Source organism: Lepus europaeus, chromosome 10 (genome assembly GCF_033115175.1).
Source record: "Lepus europaeus isolate LE1 chromosome 10, mLepTim1.pri, whole genome shotgun sequence".
Taxonomy (NCBI): Eukaryota; Metazoa; Chordata; class Mammalia; order Lagomorpha; family Leporidae; genus Lepus; species Lepus europaeus.
Genome location: NC_084836.1, coordinates 17,210,312 through 17,224,631, shown reverse-complemented (window position 1 = coordinate 17,224,631; position 14,320 = coordinate 17,210,312). Strand labels below are relative to the sequence as shown.

The 14,320-nt window shown below is 51.0% G+C and overlaps 1 protein-coding gene across 1 annotated transcript in view; it reads left to right on the top strand.

Moving 5' to 3' along the window:
* The window catches only part of STAB2 (stabilin 2), a 206,502-nt gene that overhangs the window by 148,473 nt on the left and 43,709 nt on the right, over positions 1-14,320 (top strand). Inside the window, exons 43-44 of the mRNA XM_062203017.1 lie at positions 822-895; positions 2,719-2,790. Of these exons, the coding sequence (XP_062059001.1) occupies positions 822-895; positions 2,719-2,790 (146 nt within the window). The remainder of the gene's footprint in view (positions 1-821; positions 896-2,718; positions 2,791-14,320) is intronic.

The following is a 14,320-nucleotide window of genomic DNA, read 5'->3' as shown; positions in this document are numbered from 1 at the left end:
GCTTTCCCAGGCACATCAGCAGGGAGCTGGATAGGAAGTAGAGCAGCCAGGAATAGAACTGGCGCCCTTGTGAGATGCCAGTATCACCGGTGGTGGCTTTACCAGTTACACCTCAAAGCCTGCCCCCACACCCCCTGTTTTTTCCTCCAGTGTCTTGTCCGTTCCTGGGGGGTTGTCTGGCGTTTTTTTCATGAGAAGTTTCAGCTGTGCACTCCTAGCCTGAGAGTCACACGAGTGATGTCACATCCTTCTCGGGATGTCGCACCGAGGCCTGGATTTCTGTTCCCTCACCCCCATTTTGGGTGTAAATTGTGACCTCTCAGTCAAGGCGCCTGTGTCCTTGCTTTTTTTCTGCTGGGCTGCTCATGAGCAAGGATCAGGGAGACCCTGCAATAGCTTGTCCTCCTGCAAGCGCCCCCTAGCTTTGGCATCTGCTGTGACTTCTCTGAGCCCCTCCGGTGCTGTGGTGATTGCGGGCGGTGACTTCTTCATTCCTGCATCTCCTTGTCCATAGCACTGTGGGACGGGACGGCAAGATTCTATGATCCCCTGTCCTTGGCTGTGCACACCCCTGTGCACCCCACAGAGAGTCAGCTTCAAGCCCAAGACTGTGCCTCTGCGGAAATTAGCCCATCCCCCACATGCCGATGTTGAGAACTCGCATCTGAGGCCTCGGCTGCTGGGCTCCGTCTGCGGCTGGGTTGTGAACCCTGCTCCCCTGGGTCAGCTGGCCCTGCTCGCCAGTCTCCCGGGACGCTGACGCTGCTGCTGGCAGACAAGGCTTGGTTCTCACGCTAGCTACCTGCTGTTTGTTTTTAAAGAAATCAACCCGTGCTTGGAGAACCATGGTGGCTGTGACAGGAACGCAGAATGCACACAGACGGGACCCAACCAGGTGAGCGGTGGCTCTTAGACACGCTAAGGGCTGGGTGTGGACACAGGCCCGTGGGGAGAGGCTGATAATGGAGCTCTGAGGAGCTGTGGCCACACATAGACACTGCAGGGCACATGAGCGAGAACAAGAGGTCACTGCTTTTCTTAAAAAAAAAAAAAAAAAGAAAGAAAGAAAGAAAATTATTTATTTGAAAGGCAGAGTGAGGAAGAGACAGAGTGGTCTGGTTCACTCCCTAAATGGCCACAATGGTCAGGCCTGGGCCAGACCAAAACCAGGCTCCAGGAGCTTCTGGATTCCCCACATGGGTGCAGGGGCCCAAGCACTTGGGTCATCCTCTACTGCTTTCCCAGATGCACTAGCAGAGAGCTGGATTGGAAGTGGGGCATCTGGGACTTGAACTGGTGCCCATATGGGATGCTGGCACTGCAGGCGGCGGCTTACCCTGCTACACTACAATGCTGGTCCCTTTCATACATGTGGGAGAGCTGGAAGAAGTAGCTCCTGGCTTCAGCCTGGCCTAGCATTGGGCCTTACAGTCATCTGGGGAGCAAACCAGCGGATGAAAAGACCTCTCTCTTTCCCTCTCTCTGCAACACTTTCAAATAAATTAATTTAAAAAAAAAGAGGCCATTCTTAAGGTGAAATCCGGGGCTAGGAGAGAAAAGGTGCTGGGAGAGGGGCTTGCCTAGGGAAGGGAGAAGAAACAAACACCACGTGATCTCAGAAGCTCCTGGAATTTCTCCCCAGAATACTCCCCTTCCAGATACCCAGGAGCCCACAGGTTTTGCTTTGCCTGAGGTTCTGAGAGGCAGGTGCCACAGAGAGGACGCCGTGTTAGGCCATCAGTCACATGCTCCCAAGCACAGGAGTCTTACAGACCCTTGCTGTCTGGGGAGGTGGAGGAGCTGTGAGGTCTCTGGAGCCAGAGAGTGGGGCTCACAGGTGCACAGAGAGGCGGGGCAGCTCTGCCTCCCCTGGCTCTGACACAGTGCGTACAACAAAAGGCCAGGTAGGGACTCACGTACATCCAACACTGGAGACCAGAATCCAATCTCCAGAGAAGCTTCTCTCGACTTTGCTGAGCTGTTCAGAGGCCTCAGTCCCAGGTCCCTCAATGTACAGGTCAAGCAAGTACCTGAAGCACCTAACAATTAGAAAACAATAGTAGAGCATTTGTCTTGAAGAATTGTGAGTGCACGCATACGCATATGGTCATAGGGAAACCACATAGTCCACATTGGGCTTTCTTACACCTATTTGGGGGTTCAGTTAGAGTGTGTCAAACTACCTATGGGATGGGAATTAAACACAAGAGGGTTTTGGTATTTGGAGCCTCCAAGCATACTCCTACTGCCCTAGACGGCAGCAAGACCATAACCAACGAGGGACAGTTTGGGGCAGCTTGCTAAAGGTTGGGGCTGAAGTCAGGGCCTGTTGAGAAGGAAGATGAAGAGCAGCAACAAGAACTCACGCATGGGGCCCCATCTGGCCCAACCGACAAGTTCAAGTTCTCATATGCAGACATCCCACCAGGGCCTCTGCTGCTACCCAGCAGGCTCTCGCCACCCCCTGGGAGGCTACACTGGGAGCAGGCCCCCCTTCCTCAGAAAGCACAGCCAGTAAGAATGGTAAACAGGATAGATCCACAGGCCACCCCAGAGCTCGAGGCGACAATTGCTGCTCCAGCAAAGAGATGCCCACCACACACGCCGACTGTTCTGACATCACCATGACCATGCTAGATCCCGAGTCTGCCATCCAGCGCGTGCGGCCAGTACAGAGCCTCTCTGTGTAATGACCTGTTTGCCTCTGCTCCTGGACAGGCCGTCTGTAACTGCTTGCCCACGTACACGGGAGACGGGAAGGTCTGCACGCTCATCAATGCCTGCCTGATAGTGAGTAGACCCAAGTCACGCCCTCCTAGCTTCCGACTGGGGTGCCCCTGAGCACCTCCTGGGGATGCCCTCTTGATGTGATCTCTCGGTACTTCTGGGCCACAAGCTCATCTCTCTTCCCAAGGGTGGGAAGAAAAGAGAAGCAAGCGTCCCCTAGCCTGCAAGATCCCCAGGGTGTTCAGGGATTCCCCTGAGTGCAAGTGTCCTAAGCCAGCTGGGTGAGAGTCAGCTAACTCTCTCTCTTTCTCTGGGAGTCAGCTAACTTTAATATCCAGCCTGGCGCCTTGTTCCCTAACCGTGATGGTTCCGTATGGAGTACCGATGGCAATTGCCTGTGGATGTTTGATTGTTTTATTGTTCATTTCATTTACTCTCAGCATACCTAGTGCAGAGGAAGAGATCAATTCAAAGCTAGCCTTGCAGAATATAAAAGGTTACCTCTAGAAGAGACAAATCTATGCAGAGAGTAAGATGTGTGGGGCTGGGGCGAGGGGGAGGGGCAGCAGGAGCACAGAGAGCCTTAGGGGAGGGAAGTCCCTCTGCATGGCACCGTGACAGGGGCCCCAGGCCACACTGTCATAGCTTCTGGCAGACACTCGTCCAGACCCCAGCACAATGAGTCCCAATGAAAACCTTGGACTGTAACATCCACATTGGCCCAGCGGCTCTAACCAAGGAGCCACACTACAGTGAGATGCAAATAACAGGGCAAACCAGAGCCCCCGACAGAGGATCCTCTGTGCTTTCCACTCAGTTTTTCTATAAAAACCTAAAACTGCTCTAGAAACCGAGTCTATTAATTTAAAAAACACACATACATGAACCAGCATTCACAGAGGAGTCAGCGCCCACTCCCCCATCTTCTTTGCAAGGTGTGTGTGTAGTTGCTGCTATTCTAGGTATTTTCCCAGCTTGAGCTATTTTCTATGATATAAAAGGTTGTTCCCAAAATAGCATTCATTAAAAAAAGAGAGTCATTATTGAGCTCACATATGTTTTTTTCCTGTCGGGGAAAAGCTGGGAGACACTTGAGGACCCAGCAGCGTGAATTGCATGAGCTCTACAGAGACACATCAAACACGTTTTCTCAGCTCAGCCACAGCACACTGAACCAAGTCTATCCACTTACTTATCCCCATATTGCCAGTTGTTAGAAAAGAACACAGAACAGAGAGGAGGCAGGAATACAAATCTACAGCCAGGCCGAATTTATTCAGAGAAGGAATCTGCAGAGGTCCACCAACTGCCAGCATGCTCACAGACCAAGCAGGTGGCAGGGGCCGCGACCCCAGCAGGCTGGGCCCTTTTATATCTTAGCTGGGCTGGGGGTAAGGAGGTGGGCTTCAGGCGGTGGTGAATTTCTTCATTCTGGCCTGCTGGCTTCTGAACCTGGGGAAGAATGTGGAGGGCGGGGTGAAGACAATAGGGTGTGAGATTCAAGGGCAAGGGATGAATTCCAACATTATCTCTCTTTTGGGCAACTGAAGCTTATGTCTTTGTTCCATCAATCCTGACTCTAAGTATAGATAAGGAGGTGCCTATTTATTCCTGGCTACTTCCTGCTGATACGGGGTGTAGATGTGGGGTGAGGATCCAAGCATGGATCATTTGTTCCTGCACGAACCTTTGGAATAAGTTAATTATACATGGCAGAAATAGGAGCACTATGATTATGAGGACAAAAGGAGCTATTAGAGACATTGCACACGGTGGAAAAGATGGCCAAAATGAGGCAGAGTTACCTTGTGCATACATCTCATTAGCACGTCTTTTTATGTGTTCGATCCCATCTCTTACCACACCTGATTTATTGGTGTAAAAGCAACATTCTTCACTCAAAAATAGGTAAAGTCCTCCTCTCCCGGCTGTGAGGAGGTCTAGTGCCTGGCAGTTCTGAAGAAGTTTTGCTGCCAATGATCCTGAACGTGAGACAGTTGCTGTGCCAGGCCATTTGTGTTTTCTTTGAGACTGAGAGATAAATCTTCAATTGTATTTGTCTTGTCTACTGAAATGGCCAGTCTGGTCATTCCTGTTCTGATCCCTATCAAGATACCCAGCGAGATGATAGAGGGGGTGAATCTGAAATCCCTCTTTTCACAGTGGGTTGTAGGAACAGAAAATTGAGACTGATCTAGGGTATAGGACAAAGGAGGCAATAGGAAGGCGGGTGTACAGGTCCCTGTCCAGTTGGTGGGAGGCAGATGTATGCCTGGTTGCCACAGAGAAAGAGTGCCCCTGTTTCTGGTCCTATGCATACAATCATATGGTCAGCACATGTTTTTGTGCAGCAGGGGAATATGATGAGTAAATGCCATTGCAGCCACTTCCATTGGGTGTAAGGAGCAGTGGTGGCCAGGAGGGGGTGGGCCTGGGAGAGTGACAGCTAGACCACAGGTATAGTGGGGCAATGAACATACCTTGTACAAAGGGGCTTGATCAATTAGCGAGGCCGTAGCAAAATGCCTTGGACAGGTATTGCAGCTGGGTCCTCCGGTCTTATTTCCCTCTATGATACCGGTGTTCCTTCCCTAAGCCGTGCTGGTTTCTTCCTGGGAATTCCAGAAGAGATATATGTCCTGGGGTTCTGCTCGGAGGGTTCTGGTCCTTGTAACATAAATGAGTCCATGGACCATTTCCCGGAGCTGGGTGTAGGTGGGGAAGGCTTGCCAGCCCCCTGGGGAGGAGTGTGTGCAAATCCAACATGAAGAGACATTGGGATTATCCTCAAAAAACAGGCTGGAGGAAATGTTGATGAAGGTATGTAAGAATTTCGGTAGGAACTGTGGGTGAGAGGTATATGCGGGCTTGGAGCCAGGATAGGGGACCAGGTTAGAAGCAGGAGATGGCAGAAAGGCATCCTATCCAGAAGCGATAAAGGGTGTGAAGAAAAGTTGTTTACCACAGGTCCAGTCAGCGGGCGGCGATTGCTGTCAAGCCTATGGCCAAAGTTAGGGCTAGCATTACAGGTGCAGACAATAAGAGGGTGACACACTAGGAAATATAAGCAGAGGGTAAAGAGGACATCTGTGTAGGCGTGAAGTCACAGAGATGTCCCTGGAGCCAGCAATCTGAGACGAGGTCGGGAGGGTAGATGAAGACCAGTAGCTGTCCTCTAGAACAATGTGGAGAGGGAACTATCAAAGACATGCGGGAGCTGCGTCAGCCTGAGAGGCGGGTCCTGTGGAGGTGGACTTACATTAGAGATGTAATGTCCACTCCCTCTGGGAGTGATCCACAGGCCTGGTGGGGAACGGGGGTGGCCTGATGTTAGAGTTGGGGTTAGCAGTTTGACAGGTGCTACATGTCTGAGATACATAATGCAGTTTCTCATATGGTGAGAGTTAAGTGTAAGTGTGATCTCAGGAAGTGAAGAGAGTTTGAGTTTGATAGAGAGAATGGAGGTTTTTTAGAAAGGTAGCTTGGAGAGAAGAAGGGAGTATTAGTTTTTCATCTAGAAACCACCATGAGTCCTTCCTAGATGCCCCTTATTGTTGGAACTGAGAGATTTCCAAGTCTGAATATACAGGAGCTAAGTTGAAGAGAAAAGATGGGACCATTTCCCCACAAGGTGCTGCTTTAGCCGTCAGATCAGCCTGATTGTTAGCTTCAGGTAGGCCCTGTTTATCTTTCTGGTGGCCTTTGCAGTGAATTATAGCAGCTTTTGTTGGCAGCTGGGCAACATCAAGAAGAGCTTTAATCAGCTTGCCATTTATTACAGGGGTCCCTTGGGCTGTCAGAAAGCCCCTTTCTTGCCATATCTGGGCATTGGAATGGATGATGTTATAGGCATATCGGGAATCTGTGAATATATTGACTGTCTCCTTTGGCTAAGGTGAAGGTGCAGATCAAGGCTAACAGTTCAGCCTGTTGGGAGGTAGTACCTGGAGGTAGGGGCCTAGCCTCTGTGACCCTAGTGGGGAAGAAGAGGAGATATCATCACAGTACCCCTCAGTTATTGTGTATCCAGTGGGAAAAGGGGGAGCTTTAGAAGCATTTCCATCAATGAACCAATCCAGGGCTTTTGGAATAGGAGTATTTGTGAGGTGATGTCTGTAACATAGTCAAGAAAAAACCAAGGAAGTCAGGACAGGAATGGGGTTCGAGGGGATCAGAGAGAGTGGCAGGGAGGAGAGTAGCTGTGTTGACAGAAGAACAGCAGTAAAGGTAATGGTGAGCTGGAGCAGGGTAGAGTGAAGAACTTCCACATGAGATGGAAATACAGGTTGAAGAGCCCGGTGGCTGAGGACGCCTTGGAACCTGCCGAGGACCAGATTTGTAAGGGCTGATAAAGGGTCAGCCTCTGGGCCTCAGGTGTGAGAAGCACTGCTGTGGCCAGGACACTTGGGCGTGGAGCCAGCCTTGACAAACCACATCTAATTGTTGCAGAAATAGGCCACAGGTATAACAGAGTCTCTAGCCTTTGGGGCCAGGAAACCGAGTGCTTGCCCTTAGAGCTATGGATATACAGGAGGAAAGGTTTAAGTGGGTTAGGAAGGCTTAGGGCGGGTGCTTGTAGAAGAGCCATTTTTAGAGTTTGGAATGGGGTCTCTAGAGAGGAAGTCTCTTGCAAGGTCTCATCTAGGTCTCCCTTGGTAGCTGCATACAGAGGTTTAGCAATAAGAGAAAAGTTTGAAATCCAGATGCAAAAGTATCCCTTGAGTCCCAAGAGAGGAGGTCACACTGAGTACATGGGAAAGGAAGAGAGCGTATTGCCTGTTTTCAGGCTGGAGGAATTGCACGAGTGTCTGGTGTCATGAGAAGTCCCATGAAAGTGACAGAGGTGGAAATTAGTTGAGCCTTCTTTTGAGACACCCTACAACCTTTTTCAACTAGAAGGTTTAAAAAGCTAGTGGTATGTTAGAGACAGGTCTCTCAGGAGGGGCTACAGAGTAGAAGATCATCAACATATTGAAGGGTGCTGGGTGAAAGGTTAATAGAGACCAGATCTGCCCGGAGGGCCTGTGCAAAAAGGTGCCCACTGTCCTGGAAACCTTCGGGTAACACTGTGCAGGTGAGCTGTTGGTAAGAGTACTGGGCTCAGACCAGGTAAACACAAAGAGTGGTTAGGAAGAGCTGTCAAGAGGAATTGTGAAGAAGGCATCCTTTATGTCTAGGATGGAAAAGGAAGAAGTTATAGGGGGTATTTGGGAGAGGAGCGTGTAGGGGTTTGGCACCACTGGGTATATGGGATGGACAGTGGTATTAATATGCCAGAGGTCCTGTACTAATTGTTAAGAGCCATCTGGTTTTTTGACAGGAAGTATAGGTGTTATGGAGGGAGTGAGTGGGGATGAGTATGTTGCTCAGAGGAGGCAGTCCGCAATAGGTTTTAGACCTTTATGGCCTCCTGGGCTTAAAGGATATTGGGGAATAGCAAGTTTTTATAGGGACTTTTGGGGAGATGGTGGCTATTACTAGGTGGGACACATCCCACACTACAGGGTTAACCAAGGGAGGGGAGGGAGTCTGGGGTGGAGGAGTGGGGAGAGGAAGGTCCATCATGTGAAGTATAAAGGTTTGTCTTTATCCCGGGTGGGAATGGAGATGGGTGCCCCCAAGGGTGGAGAAGGTCCCTGCCTAAGAGGGGGGTGGGGCAGTTGGAAAGGAGGAGAAAGGAATGCAAGAGAGTAGCATCTCCAAAGGAGCAATATAAGGGAAGGGTCTTATTAGGCGTTTAGATAAGACCTTTCATGTCAACAGCAGAGACCGAGGAAGGAAGGAGTGGACCACGATATTCATTTAAAACAGGTAAACTAGCCCCAGTGTCCACCAAGAAAGAAACTCACTTGCCAGACGTTGTCCCTATTACCCTTGGGTCCCTGGACACATCTGCGATGGGGGCTGTGGAACCTGAGCCTCCTCATTCTGTTAAGTTTAACAGAGATGAGATGTCCTGTGCCAGAGGGGTTTGAGCAGGGTGCTGTTCCAGAAAGGGGTCTCCCTCCCTGGGGGCAGTCCATCCTCCAGTGACCCCATTGTCCACACTTGGGACATGAGGCAGGGGGAGGCTTCGGGTTAGGGCAGCTCCTGGCCCAATGTCCGGGACTGCCACACTTAATACAGGCTCCAGGAGGGTTAGAGCCTTGAGCTGAGGTGGACTTTGAGTTGGAGCAGCCTTGGCCCAGTGCCCAGTATTGCCGCATTGATAGCAGAGCCCCGAGGGGCGGGACTTGGCTTGCAGCTGGAGTCTTGGTGGATTACAGAGACAAGCATCTAAAGCTTTAGTGTTCTAGCTATTTCCTCCTGAGTCCCTAATTCCTCATCTCTACTGTTAACAACATGAAAAGCCACATCTATGGGGTCCCTCTGCGGGGGTTGTGGAACATCTTGGAATTTTTGGTTTGTGACAGATATCGAGCTGACTGGGACATAAAGTGGGAATTTAAATACAGCCGTCCCTCTGGGAGTTGGGATTGGTGTTAGTATACTTTGTCACTGCCTCTGTAAGGCGGGACATAAACACAGCAGCGTTCCTGGGTGACCTCCCAGATCCTCCTACAATTAACCTGTTTCTGGTTGTTCTTATCCATAGCCACCAGCAGGCATGAGATCATGTGGTCTCAGGCCTGTGGCCCCAAGTCCCCGGGTTGGTAATTCCAATCCGGGTTAGGTTGGCTCTGGGGATGGCTCTAGCGGCCTCTGGGTGCCTGTCTGGGGCCTGGCAGTTCATCTCATTTGCATGCTGTTCGGCAAATTCACCTGGAGTAGGGCAGAGACTAAACACAGGTCGAACTAAAAACAGGAAACATTCCCAAGTTAAACTATAGGACTGGTCAGGCAGAGAACTCCCTGGCGATATTTGGAGGGATTCTCTGAGAATGAGCCTAGATATTCCTCAATCTAAGGTCTGATAGAGAGAAGGACACATAGATCCTACCCCAACCTTCCTCCCCAGCCGCCTCCCTCAAGGGGAGGAGGGATTTGGGTTGCCTAGTTGGAGAGCATGCGTGAGGAAGAGAGAGGGTGGGGGGGGTGGGGGAGGAGGAGGAGGAGGCGGGCTGGGATCCTGTGAGGAATTAAGTGGGTCTGTCCCAGAGGAGAGGCTGAGGCCTCAAAATTCCCTGGGATGCAGGGGATCATCTGCAGGGTCAGGGTCAGGGTCACAGAGGGGATGAGAGGAGGGAGGGCGCGGCAGCGGGGTGGAAGGCTTACAATGAGTTTTTTCTTCCTTGGGGGGAACTGAGCAAAGAGACTTTGGAGAAGAAGAGGGTGGAGGGGCGGCAACTGCCCCTGCTGCTGGTGGTGGGGTGGGAGAGGAGGAGGGGCTGGAGAGAGAGGGGTAAGCAAAGGGTGGTGTTCCTGAGATGGAGGGAGAGGGGGGAGGGCTGGGGAGCTAGAAAGTTTAGGGGGAGGTGCCATGCCTTCTTCCTCCTTGGAAGGAACTTGGAGCGAGGAACATTGATCCCAATGTAAGAGACCTCTGACCGTATCCCATTTCTCTGTCCAGCTATTAAGGTCGCAGAGAATTTGGAGATCAAAAGGGCTGAATTATGGCCATTTTGAGCCATTGTCTAATTCATATTGAGGCCAAATTTTAATACAAAGGCTAATTCATCGCTTCTGCTTTATCTCTGTCTATAGGCCCAGCTTGCACAAGCTTTTTAAGAGGCAGGTCAGAGTGGAGTCAGGTGAAATGGGAGAATTTTAGAACCCATGGGTTAGGCAAGATTTGGCCTGAGGGAAGGGGGGGGGTCTTTCACAGGGTGTCCCTGGGAAAGAATTACCCCAACCTAAACCTAAGTTCTGAGTCCTCTGAGACAGCGAGAATCCTCACGCTTAGACCAGCAGCCCAGTTCTAAGCTGTGGTGGATGAGTGTTTTCCCATACAAGGGAAACCGACCGAACACCCAGGTCCTGCAAGGGGGGATGAACCAGTCCCGAGTGTTGCCTCAGCGCACTGGAGGCAAGAGGCAAGAGGCATCTCTTACCAGTCTGACCGGTGTGTCCCAGGCCCATCCGGGTCACTCCAAGGAGGACAGCCAGGAGAATCCTGGAAGTTGCACCCTCCCACCCCCAGGAGAAGCCAAGTCAGAAATGAAAGTAGAAAAGGAGGCCAGCACCGCTGCTCAACAGGCTAATCCTCTGCCTTGCGGCGCCGGCACACCAGGTTCTAGTCCCGGTCGGGGCGCCGGATTCTGTCCCGGTTGCCCCTCTTCCAGGCCAGCTCTCTGCTGTGACCCAGGAGGGCAGTGGAGGATGGCCCAAGTACTTGGGCCCTGCACCCCATGGGAGACCAGGAGAAGCACCTGGCTCCTGGCTTCGGATCAGCGAGATGCGCTGGCCACAGCGGCCATTGGAGGGTGAACCAATGGCAAAAAGGAAGACCTTTCTCTCTGTCTCTCTCTCTCTCTCACTGTCCACTCTGCCTGTCAAAAATAAAAAAAGAAAAAAAGAAAAGGAGAAAGACTCGAGGATACCCTGCGAGGCTGTTGGGATCTGGTCTTCGCCTAGGGAGTTGGAGTCACCAGAGAGTCGCCCTGGCCAGAGGCTCTCAGCCACCCACCAGGTTATCCCCGGTTCCACACACCCACAGTCTCTCCCTCGAAAGGGAAATGAAGACTGAGCGTGCCACAGAGAGGAGAGAGTGCAGAAGAAGGCGGAAGGGAGCCACGGCTCTTATCTAAAAGCTGGATCCTTTGCTCCCTGCTTCACACGGGCCCCAAGACGTTAGGAAAAGAACGCAGAACAGAGAGGAGGCAGGAGTACGAGTCTACAATCACGCCAAATTTACTCAGAGAATGAATCTCAGAGGTCCACCAACTGCCAGCATGCTCACAGACCAAGTACATGGCAGGGGCCGCGACCCCAGCAGGCTGGGCCCTTTTATATCTTAGCTGGGCTGGGGCTGGGGCAGCAGGTGGAGGTGAATTTCTTTCAAATTTGGCCTGCTGGCTTCGGAACCTGGGGAAGAACACAGGGGGTAGGGTGAAGACAATAGGGTGTGAGATTTGAGAGCAAGGGATAAACTCCAATATTACTTTTTTAAACTTTTATTTAGTAAATATAAATTTCCAAAGTACAGCTTATGGATTACAATAGCTTCCCCCCCCCATAACTTCCCTCCCACCCGCAACCCTCCCAACTCCTGCTCCCTCTCCCATTCCATTCACATCAAGATTCATTTTCAATTCTCTTTATATACAGAAGATCATTTTAGTATATATTAAGTAAAGATTTCAACAGTTTGCACCCACACAGAAACACAAAGTGTAAAATACTGTTTGAGTACTAGTTATACCGTTAATTTACATTGAACAACACATTAAGGACAGAAATCCTACATGAGGAGTAAGTGCACAGTGACTCCAGTTGTTGACTTAACAATTTGACACTCTTGTTTATGGCGTCAGTAATCTCCCTAGGCTCTTGTCATGAGTTGCCAAGGCTATGGAAGCCTTTTGAGTTCGCTGACTTCAATCTTATTTAGACAAGGTTATAGTCAAAGTGGAAGTTCTCTCCTCCCTTCAGAGAAAGGTACCTCCTTCTTTGATGGCCCGTTCTTTCCACTGGGATCTCACTCGCAGAGATCTTTCATTTAGGTTTTTTGTTTTGTTTTGTTTTTTGCCAGAGTGTCTTGGCTTTCCATGTCTACAATACTCTCATGGGCTCTTCAGCCAGATCTGAATGCCTTAAGGGCTGATTCTGAGGCCAGAGTGCTGTTTAGGACATCTGCCATTCTAGGAGTCTGCTGTGTATCCCGCTTCCCATGTTGGATCGTTCTCTCCCTTTTTTATTCTGTCAATATTAGCAGATACTAGTCTTGTTTGTGTGATCCCTTTGACTCTTAGACCTATCAGTGTGATCAATTGTGAACTGACATCACTTGGACTAGTGAGATGGCATTGGTACATGCCACCTTGATGGGATTGATTTGGAATCCCCTGGCACATTTCTAACTCTACCATTCTCTTTTGGGCGATGAGTGAGAGTAGCTGAGGCTTATGTTCCATCATCATTTGTTATCAAAGAAAATCTCATCCTTTTCCCCCAAGCACGTCTCTCTCAATGCTGAGAGGTTTAAGACTCACTTCCTCCATGAAGCCTTCCTAGATAAACCACACAACAGCCTTCCACGCCTTGTTCTTTATGAGCAGGAATCCAAAGTGGATTCAAATCAAATCCAAAGTTGACAATACAGTGCAATATTCCAAAACTAGTGCTGTCTTAAGAGAGAGGCCTGGTAGCTGGTCTTAGGAAGATGTCTCTTCTCTTGCCATACAACTGCTCTCCCAACCCCACTGCCACATTCTGCATGTCAACTCTACCTTAAAGTAGATCAAGTTCTAGGCCTCCTGAATTGAGTACAGGAATGCAGCACCTCATCCCCCTCCGTGACCACACACACATCATTAATTCTCCCAATTCTCGTTCTCACTGAGGAGGCACAGGGGTGGGAGATGGAGGCTGCCCCAACATGCCAAGGCCTGCCTATGACAGGAGGGTGGTTTTTGTTCCGTGCAAACCCAAGCAGTAGGATTGGGAGTCAGGGACTGAGGTTAGGAGAAAAATTGATTTCTAGGCCAGCGCCATGGCTCACTAAGCTAATCCTCCGCCTGCGGCTCCAGCACCCAGGGTTCTAGTCCCGGTTGGGGCGCCAGATTCCATCCCAGTTGCTCCTCTTCCAGTCCAGCTCTCTGCTGTTGCCCAAGAAGGCAGTCAAGGATTGCCCAAGTGCTTGGGCCCTGCACCCACATGGGAGACCTGGCAGAAGCTCCTGGCTTTGGATCGGTGCAGCATGCTGGCCGTAGCGGCCCTCGGGGGGGGGGGGGGGGAGGTGAACCAGCAGAAGGAAGACCTTTCTGTCTGTCTCTCTCTCTCACTGTCTAACTCTGCCTGTCAAAAAGAAAATGATTTCTCCCAACATGTGATAAACATCAGAACTGTTTGGAGAGAGAGAAGGAGAGGGAGAGAGGACGGAGTAAGCTCTGTATCACTTAGGGTATTTACAGCAAAAGTAACTGGAAGGTCATCAAACCAGACAGCCGACCAGGTTCTCCAGCCCTGGTCCTCCATGGTGAGGGCATCAGGCTGTTTTGCTTCTTAGTGCCTCAGTTTCCATGGATGGCCGCAGATGTGCCAGGGCCCCAGTCGGTGCTAACCGCGTGGCCACACTCTCTCCCTCAGTGGTGCTGTCTGGGAGGCGCGCTGCTGAGACTGCTCCCCCGTGGGCTGCCCTGGGACACCTCCTCTGATTTTCTTACACCTTGACTGTGAGCTCACCGGCTGCTGATCAGCAAGCCTCAAAGTGGGCAAGCAGCCTGCTGCTCAGAGCCCACCTGTCCCCGGCCTTGACCTCCGAATGGACACGGTGCTCTGTCAGCCCGCTGCGGTGTCACGTCACATCCGGTGCCCTTTGGTTAGCTTGGCTATCCTGCACCCACGTGACACCACATCAGGAGTTGAGCTCTGGGCTGGGGGTTCCCAGGCAGCCCCACTAAGCAGTCCCACGCGGGAAGAACTCTTAGCACCTCCCTGCTTCTGATGAGGCACCTCCCTAGCCAAGGGCCACTTCCCTGGGGTTGCTATAGCA